Source organism: Podarcis filfolensis (genome assembly GCF_964270895.1).
Source record: "Podarcis filfolensis genome assembly, chromosome: 14".
Lineage (NCBI taxonomy): Eukaryota > Metazoa > Chordata > Lepidosauria > Squamata > Lacertidae > Podarcis > Podarcis filfolensis.
The window spans coordinates 10321196-10337310 of record NC_139616.1 but is presented as its reverse complement, the minus strand read 5'-3'; the positions used below and the strand labels follow the sequence as shown (position 1 = coordinate 10337310).

The window sequence follows — 16115 nt, the reverse complement described above, 5'->3', positions numbered from 1 at the left end:
CTCCAATTCTCTGGCTGACACCTCCCATTGGTTTTGTGTAATGTTAAAAATATTAAGTTTCACAGTGCGGAGAGACATTTTCCCTCCCTTTCATAAAATACAAGAATATGGAAACATACAGTGAAACTGATGGGTAGCAAATTCGGAAAAGACAAATAAAAGGACTTTCTCATACCATATATAACAACTGACATACAGAATTTGACAGCCACAAGTTTGTGATGGTGCCACAGATGACTTTAAATGGAGATTATATCCATGAATTATAATTCTATCAACTGCTATTCATTATGATAGCAATATGGAAATACCAAACTCAGAGAAAGTCTACTTTTGAATTCCAGGAGTTGGGGAAGAAACAACAGAAAGGGATGTTGCCTTCATCCCTGCTGGTGAGGTTCCCAGAAGCATTCAGCAAGCCACTGTTGGAAACAGAATAAGTGGCAAGATGAACATTTGGTCTGATTCTGTAGGGCTTTTCTTACGCTTAAAAGTCTTCAACTTAACTGAACCTACCAAGTTTAGTTACTCACATTTACTACTGATTTTTAAAGTACCAAATAGTTAAAAAATGCCAAGAATCCCCATATAAATGGGCTGATGAAGATCACATTCCACTTGAAATTCAACTGACCTATGCTGAAAAAGGCAGTGACCCAATAAAATGTTTAAAGGTTTTCCACATATGAGCAAAGGCAAGACTATCATGAATGCAGTTGTTTGTTATTACTAGTTTCCTAATTACAAAAAAGGAAGCTTCTTTTATATTGGTGTTTGTAGCTTAATGAAACATCAATGTAATGCTATGATCGCTTAACCTTTTTACAGGAAAAATAGAAAGAAGACCCCCAAAAAGTCACCCTGCAGCTGGACTGCAATACTATATACACACTTTTCTAGGAGAACTGAACTCAAGTGGGCTTACTTTGGAGCACTAGTAATAGGCACATTGTGATGTAATAGGCACAATAGGAAAACATAAATAGTTAAAGGAGACTCATCATAAGAAATTGGAGCAATGACTTATGGTTGCAACTTGAAACTAGTTTCCCAAGAATGCATTGGCCGAAAAGTCAACAGAGAGAAGTCAGTATTTACAGAGCTGCTATTAAAACAGAACTCTCCACTGCAAAAGGACATCAAGCATACATTACATACCATATACATTTATGCGCAGGTAGCCCAGCTGAGGTTTTGTTTTTGTTTTTAAACACAGTTTGTGTTGCTTCCTTCCTATGCATTTATCTCAGTTTAACGTAAATCCCTTCCACATTCCATGGTCACTGCATTAGCAGCAGCTGAATACAGTACAGTATTGCCTTGGATCAAAGCAGCGCACATGTGTTTGCTTATAATCAAGATTTATATCCTGCCTTTCTATAAAGTATCCAAGGGGCCAAATCGAAACTCTTCAATTTGCAGCATAAAATGTATGCACAAAAGGAAGACATGCCTTAATGGAAGGGCTCTACTGCAACTATTACAAAGAGCAAATTATACTCTTGACCAATCCCCTGAGCCCGTTTATTTATTACCTGGCATCTATCTCTCGTTTCCCCTGGCTTACTTTCCACTGAAGGAAGTGCAAGGATAGAAATCAGCAATGATTATTCAATGTACCTAATACATTCAGAGCAGCGACGTCCAGCTCCCAATAGACTGTGATCTACTCATAGCATTTAAAAAATGGCAGTGATCTATCCATTGTCGTTGGATGGAGCAAAGTTCTTGAGCTTTTTTAGAAAGCCAGAGTCCCCCCCCCTTTTGGGGGGAGAGATAACTGAGGTGCCAAAGATCTACCAGGAACACCCCGTGATCTACCACTAGATCATGATCTAACTGTTGGACATGCCTGATTTAGAGGATTGGGGAAGCCACACCTTGCTGAAACACCTTTTTACAAACGTAACACTGCCTTGTAACAGATGAATGCCACACTAACCCTCTTGGCTGCAACAAAGAATGAGAGGCACTACAAATAGTTTTGTAGTGTGCAAAGATGATTTTATTGTCTCATTAAAAGAAAAGTCAGAAGAATCTGACATCTATTTCAGGATACTTTATTTGCACACACAATCGTCATTACATTACACCATACTGCCACACAGCAGTTCTGTTAAGAGACCAGCAACTTTTGGCTCTCCAAGTTGTTCAATTCCAGCTTGTTTTTATATGAATCTTGTAACTAAGATTTAGTGTCCGAGTCCGCTTTTACCGTCCTCCCTCCCTTTTCATTTTGTGTTTCGCAGCTTATCAGCAATATTTGTAAGGTACTTTGAAGGTACTTTTTCAACTGAAAAGGGAGATAAAAAATGTTTTACCCATCTTGCTCCCAAATGTCTTCTTTCAGTAAATAGTAATATATTTAATACGGAAGTAATGTTTTTGAGGAAATCATGTAACAAAAGAAGGAACAATATCTTCATTCAAGAGCGGCAAAGCAGCAAATTCTGACTATTATCTGTTCACATGTTCACTGAAGTTATTACTGGGCCCAAAGAAAAAGAGACTGAAGGGGGGGAAAGTGAACCACACCTCTAGTTAAGAACAATCCAGCAATATCATTTCATAATATCTAATCCTTTGGGAATGTAAGTCTCCAGAAGCAGTCTTTGATACATGGGAGAAAATGCAAATACTTGAATCTCATGATGCATTAACTGTTCCAGTCTCTGGTACTCCAAAGAGATCAAAGCCGAATACACTGCACATCTCTCTTCCTGACCAGATGTTTAATTAGTCTTCTCTATACAACTGCTAGATAAACAGTTTCTCTGTTCCGTTCAATTCTTAAGATCTCTCCTTTTTTTCCTGACAACGTGCTATATAAACCACATACACCCTTGAGGTGTCTGGATATAGAAGATTTGACTATACACAATTTAGCTCTCAATTTCAAGAATTCCAATACATCATATAATGCAATTATGAAAATATACCAGTATTTGTAGCATTTATTAACATTATATGCTTAGGTTATTTGTGCCTTCTCAAAAAGAACAGAGCCCATCAAAGCATCTGGAAACAGAGCTAATGGTAAAATTAATTATCACAGATATAAAGGTCAAAAGACATTAAACGTAACTGAAACCACTAATTGGAGACTATCTCTCATATTGCTTTTCCCAACATGGGAAATAAGATATACATCAGAAAAAACCACAGCTTGATCATAACCTGGAATTGGACAAGTATTACACTTTTGATTCTTATATCTGGCATCTACCAGAAAGTTTGACCTGGTTGAAGTGTGTCCAGCCGTACTCAAATTACAGAATAAATCCTTATCCCCGGCTTTTCCTGAGCTAGACAGCTCTTGGAGCAATCCCATTAGGGTTACTTTAAAGGTAGATGCCATTCATCCTGTTTTAGAATATAATCAACATAATCTCACAGATCATCTATGGCACATTACACTTAAGAATGTACCACTGGACAAGTTACTGTCGTTCTATGTTGTTCTTGTATTTAAATGAAAAACAATGAAAAATTATTGGGGGGGGTTCTGGAGGCCTAAAATGGTGCTGTGGGTAAAACCTCAGCGCCTAGGACTTGCCGATCGCATGGTCGGCGGTTCGAATCCCCGCGGCGGGGTGCGCTCCCGTCGTTCGGTCCCAGCGCCTGCCAACCTAGCAGTTCGAAAGCACCCCCAGGTGCAAGTAGATAAATAGGGACCGCTTACCAGCGGGAAGGTAAACGGCGTTCCGTGTGCTGCGCTGGCTCGCCAGATGCAGCCTGTCACGCTGGCCACATGACCGGAAGTGTCTACGGACAGCGCTGGCTCCCGGCCTATAGAGTGAGATGAGCGCACAACCCTAGAGTCTGTCAAGACTGGCCCGCACGGGCAGGGGTACCTTTACCTTTACCTTTAAAAGCAGAGCAAAATATTTAAATAAACTAAATCAAATAAGTGTATCATGTTTCAAAATGCCCAGTTGTATCAAGCAGAACTCGAAAGTAGATAGTCGTTTTTGTTTTTGAAACATTCATTTTGCTGCTTGAAGTCCCAGAGAACCTCTCTTTTAAATAGCTCATTAGCAGACTTGGGAAAAACTCTTAAGGAAACAGGAGTCCTTGCCCAGAAGCTACAAGCGTGTTTTCTGTTAGAACACCTTCATTTTAAAACCATTACTTTCTCTCCGTGTTCTTAGTCAGGCACACCCTGAGAAGAAACCCCTGAGGAACATAACTTGTTTGCTTTGTTGTCTAACCAGGAAGTTCTACCACATTCTGGAGAACCTTCTTTTTCAGTTCAGTTCAGCTGTTAGTAAGCAGATTCACAGGAGATTCAATAACCTAATCAGTTTGTAGCCTCCAAAATATTGCAAGGCTGAGAGGATATAGCAGATAATGGGGGCGAGTGAGAAACATCAACTCAAAAGCCAGAGAGACTTATAGTCCAATCCTACAAATACTTACTCAGAAGAAAAGTCTAAGTCATGGGTAGGCATCTAAGGCCCAGGGGCCAGATCCAGCCCAATCGCCTTCTAAATCCGGCCTGCAGATGGTCCGGGAATCAGCGTGTTTTTACATGAGTAGAACGTGTCCTTTTATTTAAAATGCATTTTTATTTGTTATTTGTGGGGCATAGGAATTCGTTCATTATTTTTTTCAAAATATAGTCCGGCCCCCCACAAGGTCTGAGGAACAGTGGACCAGCCCCCTGCTGAAAAAGTTTGCTGACCCCTGGCTTAGGTGTTCTATTGGGTTTACACCCAAGTACTCTGGACCACACTTTCAGAATAACAACTTTCTTTTGCCACACCAAATTTTTTGTTGGTAAGAAATACATGGGGAAACAAAAAGAAACAACTCCTAGCAGTGCTCGATTTACAACATGTACACAACTATAATATGATCATGGGACATGCAGAAAGTATAAAACAACGCAGCCGCATGAATCATTCCCAAAATATAATGTTGTTCTTGAATCTTCCCACCACACTTTCCATCCTCTCCTGCCCCACCCTTTGAGAACCACTGCCTAAGTATATGTGGACAGGACTGCAGCTTAAATCTCTCTTCAGGTATGCTTAAATAGAAAAATACCTAACAAATTGTTTTTACTTGCTCTTCAGTTTTCTCAAAGCTTAGCTGATCAACATACTTAGATAAGTTTCCCTTCCTACAAAGTATTATGTTACAGAACTATCCAAAAGCAAATAATTAGAACGCAAATCAGCATTCCAAAGCTGAAAAGCTTATTTTATCACTTGTTTTAGTATTAGTACACTGACAACGTACGGTACGGAAACCTCCCTCAAAAGCCATGACAATTCCCAAACATAGTATAGCAACAAGAAGAAAGTACACATACCAAAGACAGTTTCACTCTATAAAAGTTATCCTAACATAGTCTGATTAACCTCGTTTACACAACTAAACCATACGCCCTATGGCTTGCCCACAATATGTGTAAAATGTATATTTATATGCAATCTTGCATCCAATTACAATTGAAGCCAGTTAGTTTCTTGTGTAACTGGACATAGGATTGCGGACATGTTAGATAAAGTAGCAAGAAGTTAGCAAGCATAGATAATAGTGCCAGATTCACAGCTGAGGTCTGTGTGAGAAGAGAAGATAAACTTACTTTAACATACATATAGTCCAAATCATCAACACTTTTCCAGTATCTCTGGTGGTGCAAACTCCTGGTAATCTGAGCAGCAAGCATTTTCGCCTTCACAAGCAATATGTCCTCCACGCAGAAAGACGTATTTCTGAGAGTGGGCAAACTGATCAGCCACACAGTTCAGACTGACTCTAGCAGGCGTCTCCCAGCTCGTCTGCAAGACTGATATTATCCACTTTCAAAGCAACAGAAAAACCAACCATAACGCCCCTGTAAAGGGCAACGTTTGACAGCCATGTCAGATCACTGAATTCCTTCATTGTCAGGGCAATTTGACTTCCTTTGCAGCACAAAGAGCGAGAGTGTTTTCTTTCCGTGCCACTTGGAAGAATGATAAAAACCAACTGTCTTGTGATAGTCATCAAATGGTGATATTCATAAACATTCCTTCAAACATTACTTCTACAACAATTAAAAAAAAGTTCCTCTATCCATTTACATTAAGCAGAGAGCTTTAAGTGCTCTTACATCCTATCAAATGATGGGCTCCCAATTACTTCCTCCATTAAAATGATAATTTAACAGACAGGGAAGTTCACAGGGATGTTCCTATTCCATAATCTGCGCCATGAAGTAAAATCTGATGCTTAAAAAAAAGTTAAGGCTTCATGATTGCCCTCCCCCCTGTTTCTCTTACTCTTTATTTCCAGCCCCTGTCAACCTCTCCCACATTCAGGCCTGCCTCTCTAACCTCCTGCTTACATCCATTATATGCAAAAAACAACAACAACCCCAAATTCTGCAAAAGGACTACTAAGTCACTATTGCTATCAACAAGACTATCATTCCGGAAATCTATATTCACGCCTATAAAATGGTCAAAATGCTTAAAAGATTACTAGCTGTGCTAGGGCATAGATGAGGATGCTTCACAGAATGCACATCCCATAGAATGCACATCCCACTGTAAAATAACACAGCGCAAAAGGGCAGCACCGAAACTGCAATGTGCATTCTGATGCACATTTGCATATCAGATTCATATCAAAATTGTTGATACGGTAAACGATACACATGTATCCTCAGGTAGATAGGGGCATTAGCATGGAACAGCTCCCATACCCTGACAAAACCAGCTTGTGCATAGTGTTGTTGTTGTTTAGTCGTGTCCGACTCTTCGTGACCCCATGGACCAGAGCACGCCAGGCACTTCTGTCTTCCACTGCCTCCCGCAGTTTAGTCAAATTCATGCTGGTAGCTTCGAGAACACTGTCAACCATCTCGTCCTCTGTCGTCCCCTTCTCCTTGTGCCCTCCATCTTTCCCAACATCAGGGTCTTTATGCATAGTAACAAAGGTAAATATAGGAGCACCCCCAAGCTACATACCCGTTCCTTCAGAGGGAGTACAACCTCATCCAGAACTTCCCAAACTTCCAAACCTCAGAAGTGCTTGCCCAGAGTTTCCATCTTACCAGGATTCAGGATCAGGGGGGGGGGTAGTTTTTTGGCTCTCATCCAGCCCACCACTGCATCCAGACACCAGTTCAAATAACCACAGCTTCTCCTGATTCAGATTTAACAGAGAAGCAAATCTGGGCAATATCTGCATACTGATAGTGCAGTGCCCCCAGTCTCCTCATGGGTGTTCCCAGTTGCTTCAGCTAGATATCAAACAACATTGGGGTCAAAATAGTACCCTGTGAAACCCCACAGTAAAACTGCCAGGGGCAGATCCATAATTCCACAAAGCTATTATCTGAACACAGCACCATAAATAGGGAGTAGAACTGCAATAAATATAGTGCCACCAATTCCCAATTCTTGGAGGTTGCCCAGAAGGAAGCCATGGTCCATGGTACTGAAAACCACTGAAAGATCAAGCAAGAGCAACAAGGTAATACCCACCCCACCCTCTCCTGAAGCAAAGCATCTATCAGGGTGATCAAGGTTGATTCTGTCCCCAAACCAGGTCTGAACCAAGACTAAAAAGAGCTTCCTCCAACATCATCAAACATTAAAAACTTCCCTATACAGACGTACCTTGGAAGTCGAACGGAATCCGTTCCGGAAGTCCGTTCGACTTCCAAAACGGTTGACTTCCAAGGCACGGCTTCCGATTGGATGCAGGAGCATCCTGCAGCCAATCAGAAGCCGCACCAGACATTCGACTTCCGAAATTCATTCGAAAACCGGAACAATCACTTCTTGGTTTTGATCATTCAGGAGCCGAAACGTTCCAGTTCACAGGCGTTCGACTTCCGAGGTTCCACTGTACAGGGCTGCCTTCAGATGTCTTCTAAATATTGCATACTTATACTGATTGTTACTGATCTCCTTGACATCTGATGGAGTCATGGTTTAGCATTACAAAGATGAACCACAGTGAACTTTGGGCTCACCTCCTTCTCCTTGCAGTACAGCTGTGAGAAGATAAGGAAAGTTCTCTTTTAGGTTAACCTCACTTTAGCATGCGGTCTTGTGGTTAGTCTTAACTTTGGTTAGTGAAAACAAGCCAGCTTCATGAACTATTGTTTGAAGTTGGTTTCTTTCCACTATCCATGGAGAATACTATGACCAGGTTAGGACAATAAGTTGAAAGTGGAAGCAAAAGATTCTGAACATCTCGCAGCTGCACTGGAAGAGAGGGAGAAGTGTGCAAGCTCTACCTAGTAATACAAATTCATGCTTTAGCGTTGAATACTAATGAAATAATTCCCTCTTACATGGGAGGGAAGGAGGTAACCTCGTTTAAGATGATACCTGCTTACAAACACTTGCATCCATAATCTAAGAACAAAAGTACCATGCTTTTTCTTTAGAACGGTTTTTCTCATATGTCAAATTACTAAAATCCACATGTATACCGAACAAAGATTTCTTTAGTTGTATGGCAGCTCCAGAGTTACATATTCATTTAATGGCAATACAGTGGTACCTCGGGTTACGAACTTAATTTGTTCCGGAGGTCCATTCTTAACCCAAAACCGTTCTTAACCTGAGGCACGCTTTCACTAATGGGGCCTCCCGCTGCTGCCACACCACCTGCACGCAATTTCCGTTCTCATCCTGGGGCAAAGTTCTCTACCCGAGGTACTACTTCCGGGTTAGCGGAGTTTGTAATCCGAAGTGTTTGTAACCCGAAGCATTTGTAACCGGAGGTACCACTGTACTGTTCCCCTGATTAAAGCTCAAGACCTTTAGACAACATATTTCCCAGACACCTGCCTCTCGTGGATCTTGTTTCTCCAGTTCTAACATACGTAGAGAAACACAGGCAAGACTCCACAATATTTACGAAAGGTGCTAAGAAAAGCCACCTCAAGATACAGAAACAAGGTTGATCTGTTTTAAGTGCTTGTATTCTATAACCTACCTAAATTAGGAGGTTGCTTGACTGTATGCTATAATATTCCCACTTCCTTCACTTTTATAGCAAACTTTTTACCATTTTAATAAATAGTCCCATGATAAATGATTCAGGAGAACACAGGTAGCCAAGGGTGTACCTGGCTTGTACCTGCTTTTTATCATATAACAGCTAAGCACAAGTTACTGCTACGAACTCTTCTAGATGTGCATCAGTACACATTGTGGAGGGAATGCTGCATATGGAAGAAACTCAAATATCTGCATTGCAAAGATACGGTATGTGCGAATCCACTCTTACTTGACATCACAGCAGTAGAATTCTGGAATTTTCCATTTCCAATCCTCTTTAAGATATTCTGCTGAACCATCTCACAAAGTGCTGATTCATGCAATGTGTCACATCACAAAGGAGCAGAATTCTGGGAGTGGTTAGTGGTTCTCAGATTTGAGCCTATTCAGCATTTATCTACTAACGATCTGCCACACCCCAGAGTAAATTGGCTTTGCTTTAAGTGGCAAAGGAATTTAAGAGCAAAGCACAAGTGCCACTGTTAGGAAATCGTTAAGGAAGCCTTTCAGGATGAAGCCAGTCACATGCTGTAAGACTTAACATGATTTTCTAATATGGGTATTGAAGTCCAAAAGCATGTCACCCACATGCTTTCCATCCTAAATTGTGGATTTGTTTAGTCGTTTAGTCATGTCCAACTCTTCGTGACCCCATGGACCAGAGCACAGCAGGCACTCCTGTCTTCCACTGCCTCCCGCAGTTTGGTCAGACTCATGTTTGTAGCTTCGAGAACACTGTCCAACCATCTTGTCCTCTGTCGTCCCCTTCTCCTTGTGCCCTCAATCTTTCCCAACATCAGGGTCTTTTCCAGGGAGTCTTCTCTTCTTATGAGGTGGCCAAAGTATTGGAGCCTCAGCTTCACGATCTGTCCTTCCAGTGAGCACTCAGGGCTGATTTCCTTAAGAATGGATGTGTTTGATCTTCTTGCAGTCCATGGGACCCTCAAGAGTCTAAAAATTGTGGATAGACGTGGCCAAAAACTGCCTGACTGATAACTGTGTCAAGGGTAAGGAACACACAGGCTAAGTTGGTTAGAGCATGGTGCTGATAACGGCAAGGTTGCAAGTCTGATCCCCGTATGGGACAGCTGTGTATTCCTGCATTGCAGGGGGTTGGACTAGATGATCCTCAGAGTCCCTTCCAACTCTACAAGTCTATGATTCTATATTGTATTTCACGGAACCCCTAACCATACTGGACAGAGCCATAATTGACTTTACAACCTTCTTTACTCATTGTTACTTTGCTTGCATTTGAAACACCATAACCCCAAGATGTACACAAGAAATAACTGCTGTCACTCTGCCGTATTTAAATTGGCTCTGCTGGATGTCTGCTCTTATTAGTGTCATTTAAGCAAGCCGCTTTAAATGTGCATGGGCCAATACAAAAGTGAGGATGTTTGCTCTGAAGGGTGTTTGGGAGGTTTCGTTGCATTTTTCTTGCTCTGTGAAAAACAACCCAACTAATTAACTCCGGCTGAATAAATAATTGTTCAAGGAGCAAAAATTATAAGTTTAATTTTTAACTATACAAGTCTACATGCATTTCAAAATACATCCCCTATGACCGATTTGTGGAGCAAGAACACACTTCCAGGAACAGAGCTCCATCTCCCAGAGTAGGCAGCCCTGCCCAGGCTGATTTCATTTCCTCAGAAGAAACTCAGTGTTCAGATGAAGCACTCTAAACCACTATTTAGCAGTTGATCTGCTCAAATTTTTCACAGCTTCAGACTTGTCAGTCTACAAAGCTGATTGGAAACTCTTTCGCTTAGTTCACATTTTCCGTTAGCTTAGGTACTGTTTACACAGTGTCTGGGTTTAATTGGGAAGACTCAAACCTGTTTCTGTCTTGCTGTGCTATAGCAATTTTATGGCAAGTTTTTCCAAGAAAACTGTTTCTCTCTAGGCTACCAGTTCCTGCTGTCATATAACTGAGCTTGAAAACTGTGATGATGAAGTATTTCTAGCCACCAGGAAGGAAAAGATAGACAGAAGAATTGGGTAGCAGTGACTAGATCTTTTTGCAGGGGCTGGGAATCAAATTTCCAAAAAGCACTATGTATAGTAATTTTGAAGAAGTGTTTCATTTTTCAGTAACTGAATTAACAGAGATGGTGGACTAGTGCTACTTTACTTCAGTAAATTGAAAGTAGCTTTATTTATTTCCAATGCTAGCATAACATAGATTTCTATACCATCCTTTACTGAAAATTATCAGTGTGGTTACATACACACACATTTATATTATTATATTATATTATATTATTTCCATAAAATATTTAATTATATAAAAAACAAAATTAAATATACTATTAAAGGACTGAACTCATCAGCCACTAAAAGCCTGCTTTAAAAAGTGTCATTTATTAACTGGTGTCTGAAAAAAATACAAAGTTGGGATGAGATGCAACTCAGTGGGGCGGTAACTCCACTATTTTCCAATTATATATTTGTAGGAAATGCTGGACAGCTCAACACATAAAATCCTAGAACCGAATACATTTTAAGCATTGAAAGCATATATAAAATAAAATGCAGAAACACAGTGAAGCATCTTCCCTTTATTACTATTATTTTATTTTATGATATTTTATATATTATTTAATATTATTGGAAGGACGATACAGCACAGAAGTGGGCAGCATCTTATTAAAAGAAAAACAGAAATCGTCTTTTAAAAGTAGGGAGAAGTTAGAAAAGCACAACTTGAGATGTGCTTACCCGAGAAAATGTAAGCAAAGGTTCCTGCCACTTGTTTTAGAAAATGATGAGTTTTAAACAGCTTGCTCCTGGCTGTACTTGCATCTATCACCACTGAAGTCAATGCATGATGTCATTAATGTGAACACTTATCTCAGTGAGAAGCCCATTATATTTATTTGGAGTTTTAACTGAGTCTCCTGCTGGCTACAAATAAGGCCTAGGTACTTTTCTGCAGAAAAAACACAAATGTGACTTGTAGACACACTCAGATATTGATTCATCTGCATTTAGATCATTTTGCTTTTTCTTCTGGGTAATTCCTAGGAAATAGAATATGGTCTAAGAATGGAGGAACTTCTTTGACATGTGAATACTTTTCTATACACCATAATCACTTCACACAAACATTAGTTTGCTTGGTCTGTAGAAAGTGCCAACTCCAGCTAGCACATAGATCCTGGTGTGATTCATGTCTGACAACACTTTACGCATAAATGCCCACTATAGTAAAAAAAAGATCCGGATGCTATAATGCCTTGTTTTCTGTTGTACCAATTACCAAATTGTGTAAATTACAATCTCCACATTAGCATTTCTCGTATGATTTAAACACAAATGAAGCCTTACATGCTCATAGTATCAAAAAAGAAAACGCTAGTGGGCAGTTCATATTTTTATGACTCCTTCAATCCAGGAAAACCAGGTGCTCAGACAAATCCAACACACAAAGTCCTTTAATGTTGCTTTTAATTACAAAAAGACTCAACTACACTTACATGAAAGTAACGGTGCTGGAGGAGACTCTTGAGAGTCCCATGGACTGCAAGAAGATCAAACCTATCCATTCTTAAGGAAATCAGCCCTGAGTGCTCACTGGAAGGACAGATCCTGAAGCTGAGGCTCCAATACTTTGGCCACCTCATGAGAAGAGAAGACTCCCTGGAAAAGACCCTGATGTTGGGAAAGATGGAGGGCACAAGGAGAAGGGGACGAGAGAGGACGAGATGGTTGGATAGTGTTCTCGAAGCTACCAGCATGAGTTTGACCAAACTGCGGGAGGCAGTGGAAGACAGGAGTGCCTGGCGTGCTCTGGTCCATGGGGTCACGAAGAGTCGGACACGACTAAACAACTAAACAACAACAACAACCCCACTGAACTCAATTGGACTTACTTCTGAATAGACATGTATAGGATTGCATAGTTAGTCTCTTCTCCACTCCCCCAAAAAGAATGGGCTTCATAAGATCACTATAGACTTTCAGCACGAAGTTTACCTCCCAGTCCCTACTTACACTGGACTATTATTCTTCTACTTCAAATGATTCCACATGCACCAGAGATAAGCTTTTCCAGAGAAGCCAAATGCTAATTAAAATTGTGTCCAAAATGAGTTATAAAATAATAGCTAGTTCAATAACACACACAGTTGAAAGTACAGACTCTACCCCAAAGCTAAAAAGTAAACACAATATTAATATATACACTTACAAAAAGTTTGTGTTCTTGTACTGCAAGCTTTATGAACCCAAACTGAATTCCACCAAGCAGAATTAAAAGAAGAACCCAGACTGAAAAACATTCAGATGATGTTCCATAGATTGAATAAGAGGTTATTTGTTTTGAATGGCAAGACCCAAATTCTATGCTACCTATATTGTTCACAGAAAAATTGAAATGGATTGCATTGTATGGCTGGCCTGATGACTACCTAGCTAGTCTTTGTTATTAGAGCAGAAGATGAAGTTGACTATACAAAGAGAACCAGTGAAGTTTTGCCAGGAGACACAGCTTAGAATTCAAGCTTATAAATGCAATAAATGAGATTAAAATAGATATTAATTTAAATGCATTAGAGATGAGAATTTGACATTCTCAATCTCTGGGCTTCACAGAACCCCATCAGGCCTAGAAACAAAAAATATCGGTAGCAAAGCTAGGGATTAATTTGAGAAGCATATTCAAGAAGCATGGCCACAACACCCTGAGCTAGAGAACTCTGTGACAATACCACATCTATACATATTGAAAAGCTGATATTTCACATATCATGATATCTAATGTGATCACCGGAGACATATGATGCATCTACCAAGCCCTTTTTCTCTTATTCCGTATAGCATATTTCCCTCATCAATTTGTATGGAACAAGAGAAATAGCTGGGGAACTGTTATCTCCCTCCTCACAGGCATTTTTAAATAAATGAAAAGAACTTCCAAACGACAGCACGAGGCACATGACTGAGGTTTGGCTACACATGTAGTCAATGTGTGTGTTCCATGTCTATAGCTATGGCCATAATTAAAGTTTAGCTTGGGAACCAAGTGTGATGCTGCATGCTGCAATTAGAGTGTTCTTTGTATGAGCTATCCCAACACATCACACAGCCCAATTCATTAGCACTGAAGCTTCCCCAAGGGAGCTGCCGAGTCAGGCTGCTAAGAGACAAGGAGCTTGCATCGCCTGCCCTTCCCTCCCTTGGCATAACCTAGCTTTCATCCACCACCAGCTGCGCATCCCTGGAAAACAAGGGAACCTAAAAACCACCACTGCCAAGGACTGCACTCTGCATTATTTCCTTCCAAACTGCAAGTGTTTTCATTACTGTGCAAAAACAAACACCAGCTGATTATAAGGAAATCAAGCATGACTCATGCTTATCTAACAGAAGATGTAAAAATGCAATGGTTTGAGAGCGGGCACGTAGCTGGGATTATTATGAGCAGAATTCCTCATCAGGCAAGCAGTAATACAACCGACAAGGCAAACTCTCCTCCAGCACCCAAAGCTCCAGCCGCAATAAATGATGCTAGGCTTTCAGGTGCCACAAGATGACAGCATGTGGCGAAAATGTTAAAGAGGGGGGTGGAGAGAAATAGCTGAGGAAGAGGACATAAAACAAGGTAACATGTGAGCGAGCTGCTCCAAATGAGGAGCAGTCCCTTTGTTTTCTTCACTTTCAGGTCACCAGGAAGGAGAGAGGAAGGAGACGCAGGCAAGGAAGATGCTCCTCAGCCACAGAGGCCCTGAGAGGAAGGTGACAACCGGCCCATCCCAGCCCCGCCATCCCCTGAATGCTACAGTGGGGTATAACAGCATCGCAGAGTCGGAAGGGGTCCCGGGGGTCATCTAGTCCAACCCCCTGCAATGCAGGAATCCAAACGAGCTCGCCCATGACAGGTGGAGCACCCAACCTCTCTGCTTGTGAGGGAGGCCGGCTCCTCGCTCCCTAACCCGACCCCCGAAAATAAAATTGAAAAAAGGTGGGGAGGGCAGAAAGAGAGATGAAGGCGAGAAATGGCTCATAGGGACCAAATCCATCACTGCTGTGTGTGACTCATAGACACCACCATCGCTCGTCGAGGGCCTGGCCCCATTCTCTACACACACACACACCCCACACATACACACACACACGGCCGTCCCCTTGGCAACGAGGCCCACACCCCTCCCGCGGCGTTGCCAAGCACCCTGCAAGGGCCTCGGCCTCCCCTCGCCAGCCATTCCCGCCTTTGCAAAGCTGAGGGGAAAAGCGTAGGCCTCGTTGGCGCCCGTTTCTCCCCCCCCCCGCCGCTCCACTCCCCGCCGCTCACCTTTGTGTACAGCTCGGACGCTGCCATGGCTGCAGCGGCGCTGCAGGGGCTGCTCCGGGCGGCCGGCCGCGATGGCAGCGGCTCTTCGCCTCCGGGCTGGAGCGAGAGAAGCGGCGAGGAAGCGAGGGAGGCCGGCCAGGCAGCCAGCCAGCCAGCCCGGGGCGGGGCGCAGGGCGGGGCGCGCGCCGAGAGAGGCGAGGCGTCTTGCCGCGGCGCCCCGCTCACGGCTGGCGTTTCTCCTCAGGAGGCGGCTGGGCTGGCCTCGCCATGTTGCTACCTGGGAAGGGCGAGGAGGATGGGGGTGATGCAGGCGCGCAGCCGGCTCCCTCCTCCTCCTCCCGCTCCGGCTGCAGGGGCTCTTCGTGCATTGTGGGTACCAGCCGGCGCCGGAGAAAGGGAAGGCGGCCGCCGGGCGGCTCTCTCGTGGGCGCGCGCTGCCTCCCACCGGCCGCGCGGGCGAAGTGTCGGCGGGCTGAGGCGAGGAAGGAGCCACCTCAGACCCGGGCAGCTCGCTCCCTGGCCGAGTCCGGCCTCCCGCAGAAACCCAGAAGAACCTGCGGGTGGGGTGTTGTTTTTGTGCTTATTGAGAAAAGGCTTCGCAGATTTGCATCGCCAGCCTTGGTTTGCATCCTTTCTCGGGTGCATCCTTTCCAAGAGCAGGGCTGGATTTAGGTTTGATAAGGCTCTGAGCTACTAAAGGTAATGGGGCCCTTTATATGTCCAGCTGTCATTTGTCAACAACAAATTGTCGCTGTTTTTTGTGTTGAATATATGCTATATGGTCGTTTATGGCCCTAATA

At 42.6% G+C, this 16115-nt stretch overlaps 1 protein-coding gene across 8 annotated transcripts in view; it reads right to left on the bottom strand.

Annotated features, from left to right (window-relative positions):
• Nucleotides 1–15746, bottom strand: part of MYO5A (myosin VA) — a 128163-nt gene extending 112417 nt beyond the window's left edge. For 4 of the 8 annotated variants that reach the window (XM_083586124.1, XM_083586126.1, XM_083586127.1 and 1 more), the window contains exon 1: nt 5594–5981. In XM_083586124.1, coding sequence (XP_083442250.1) covers nt 5594–5677 — 84 coding nt within the window. In that variant the 5' untranslated portion in view covers nt 5678–5981. Of the gene's footprint in view, nt 1–5593; nt 5982–15315 lie in introns of those variants that run through there. The other 4 variants (XM_083586125.1, XM_083586128.1, XM_083586130.1 and 1 more) reach the window with 2 other exon arrangements.
• Nucleotides 15747–16115: the final 369 nt, after the last annotated feature.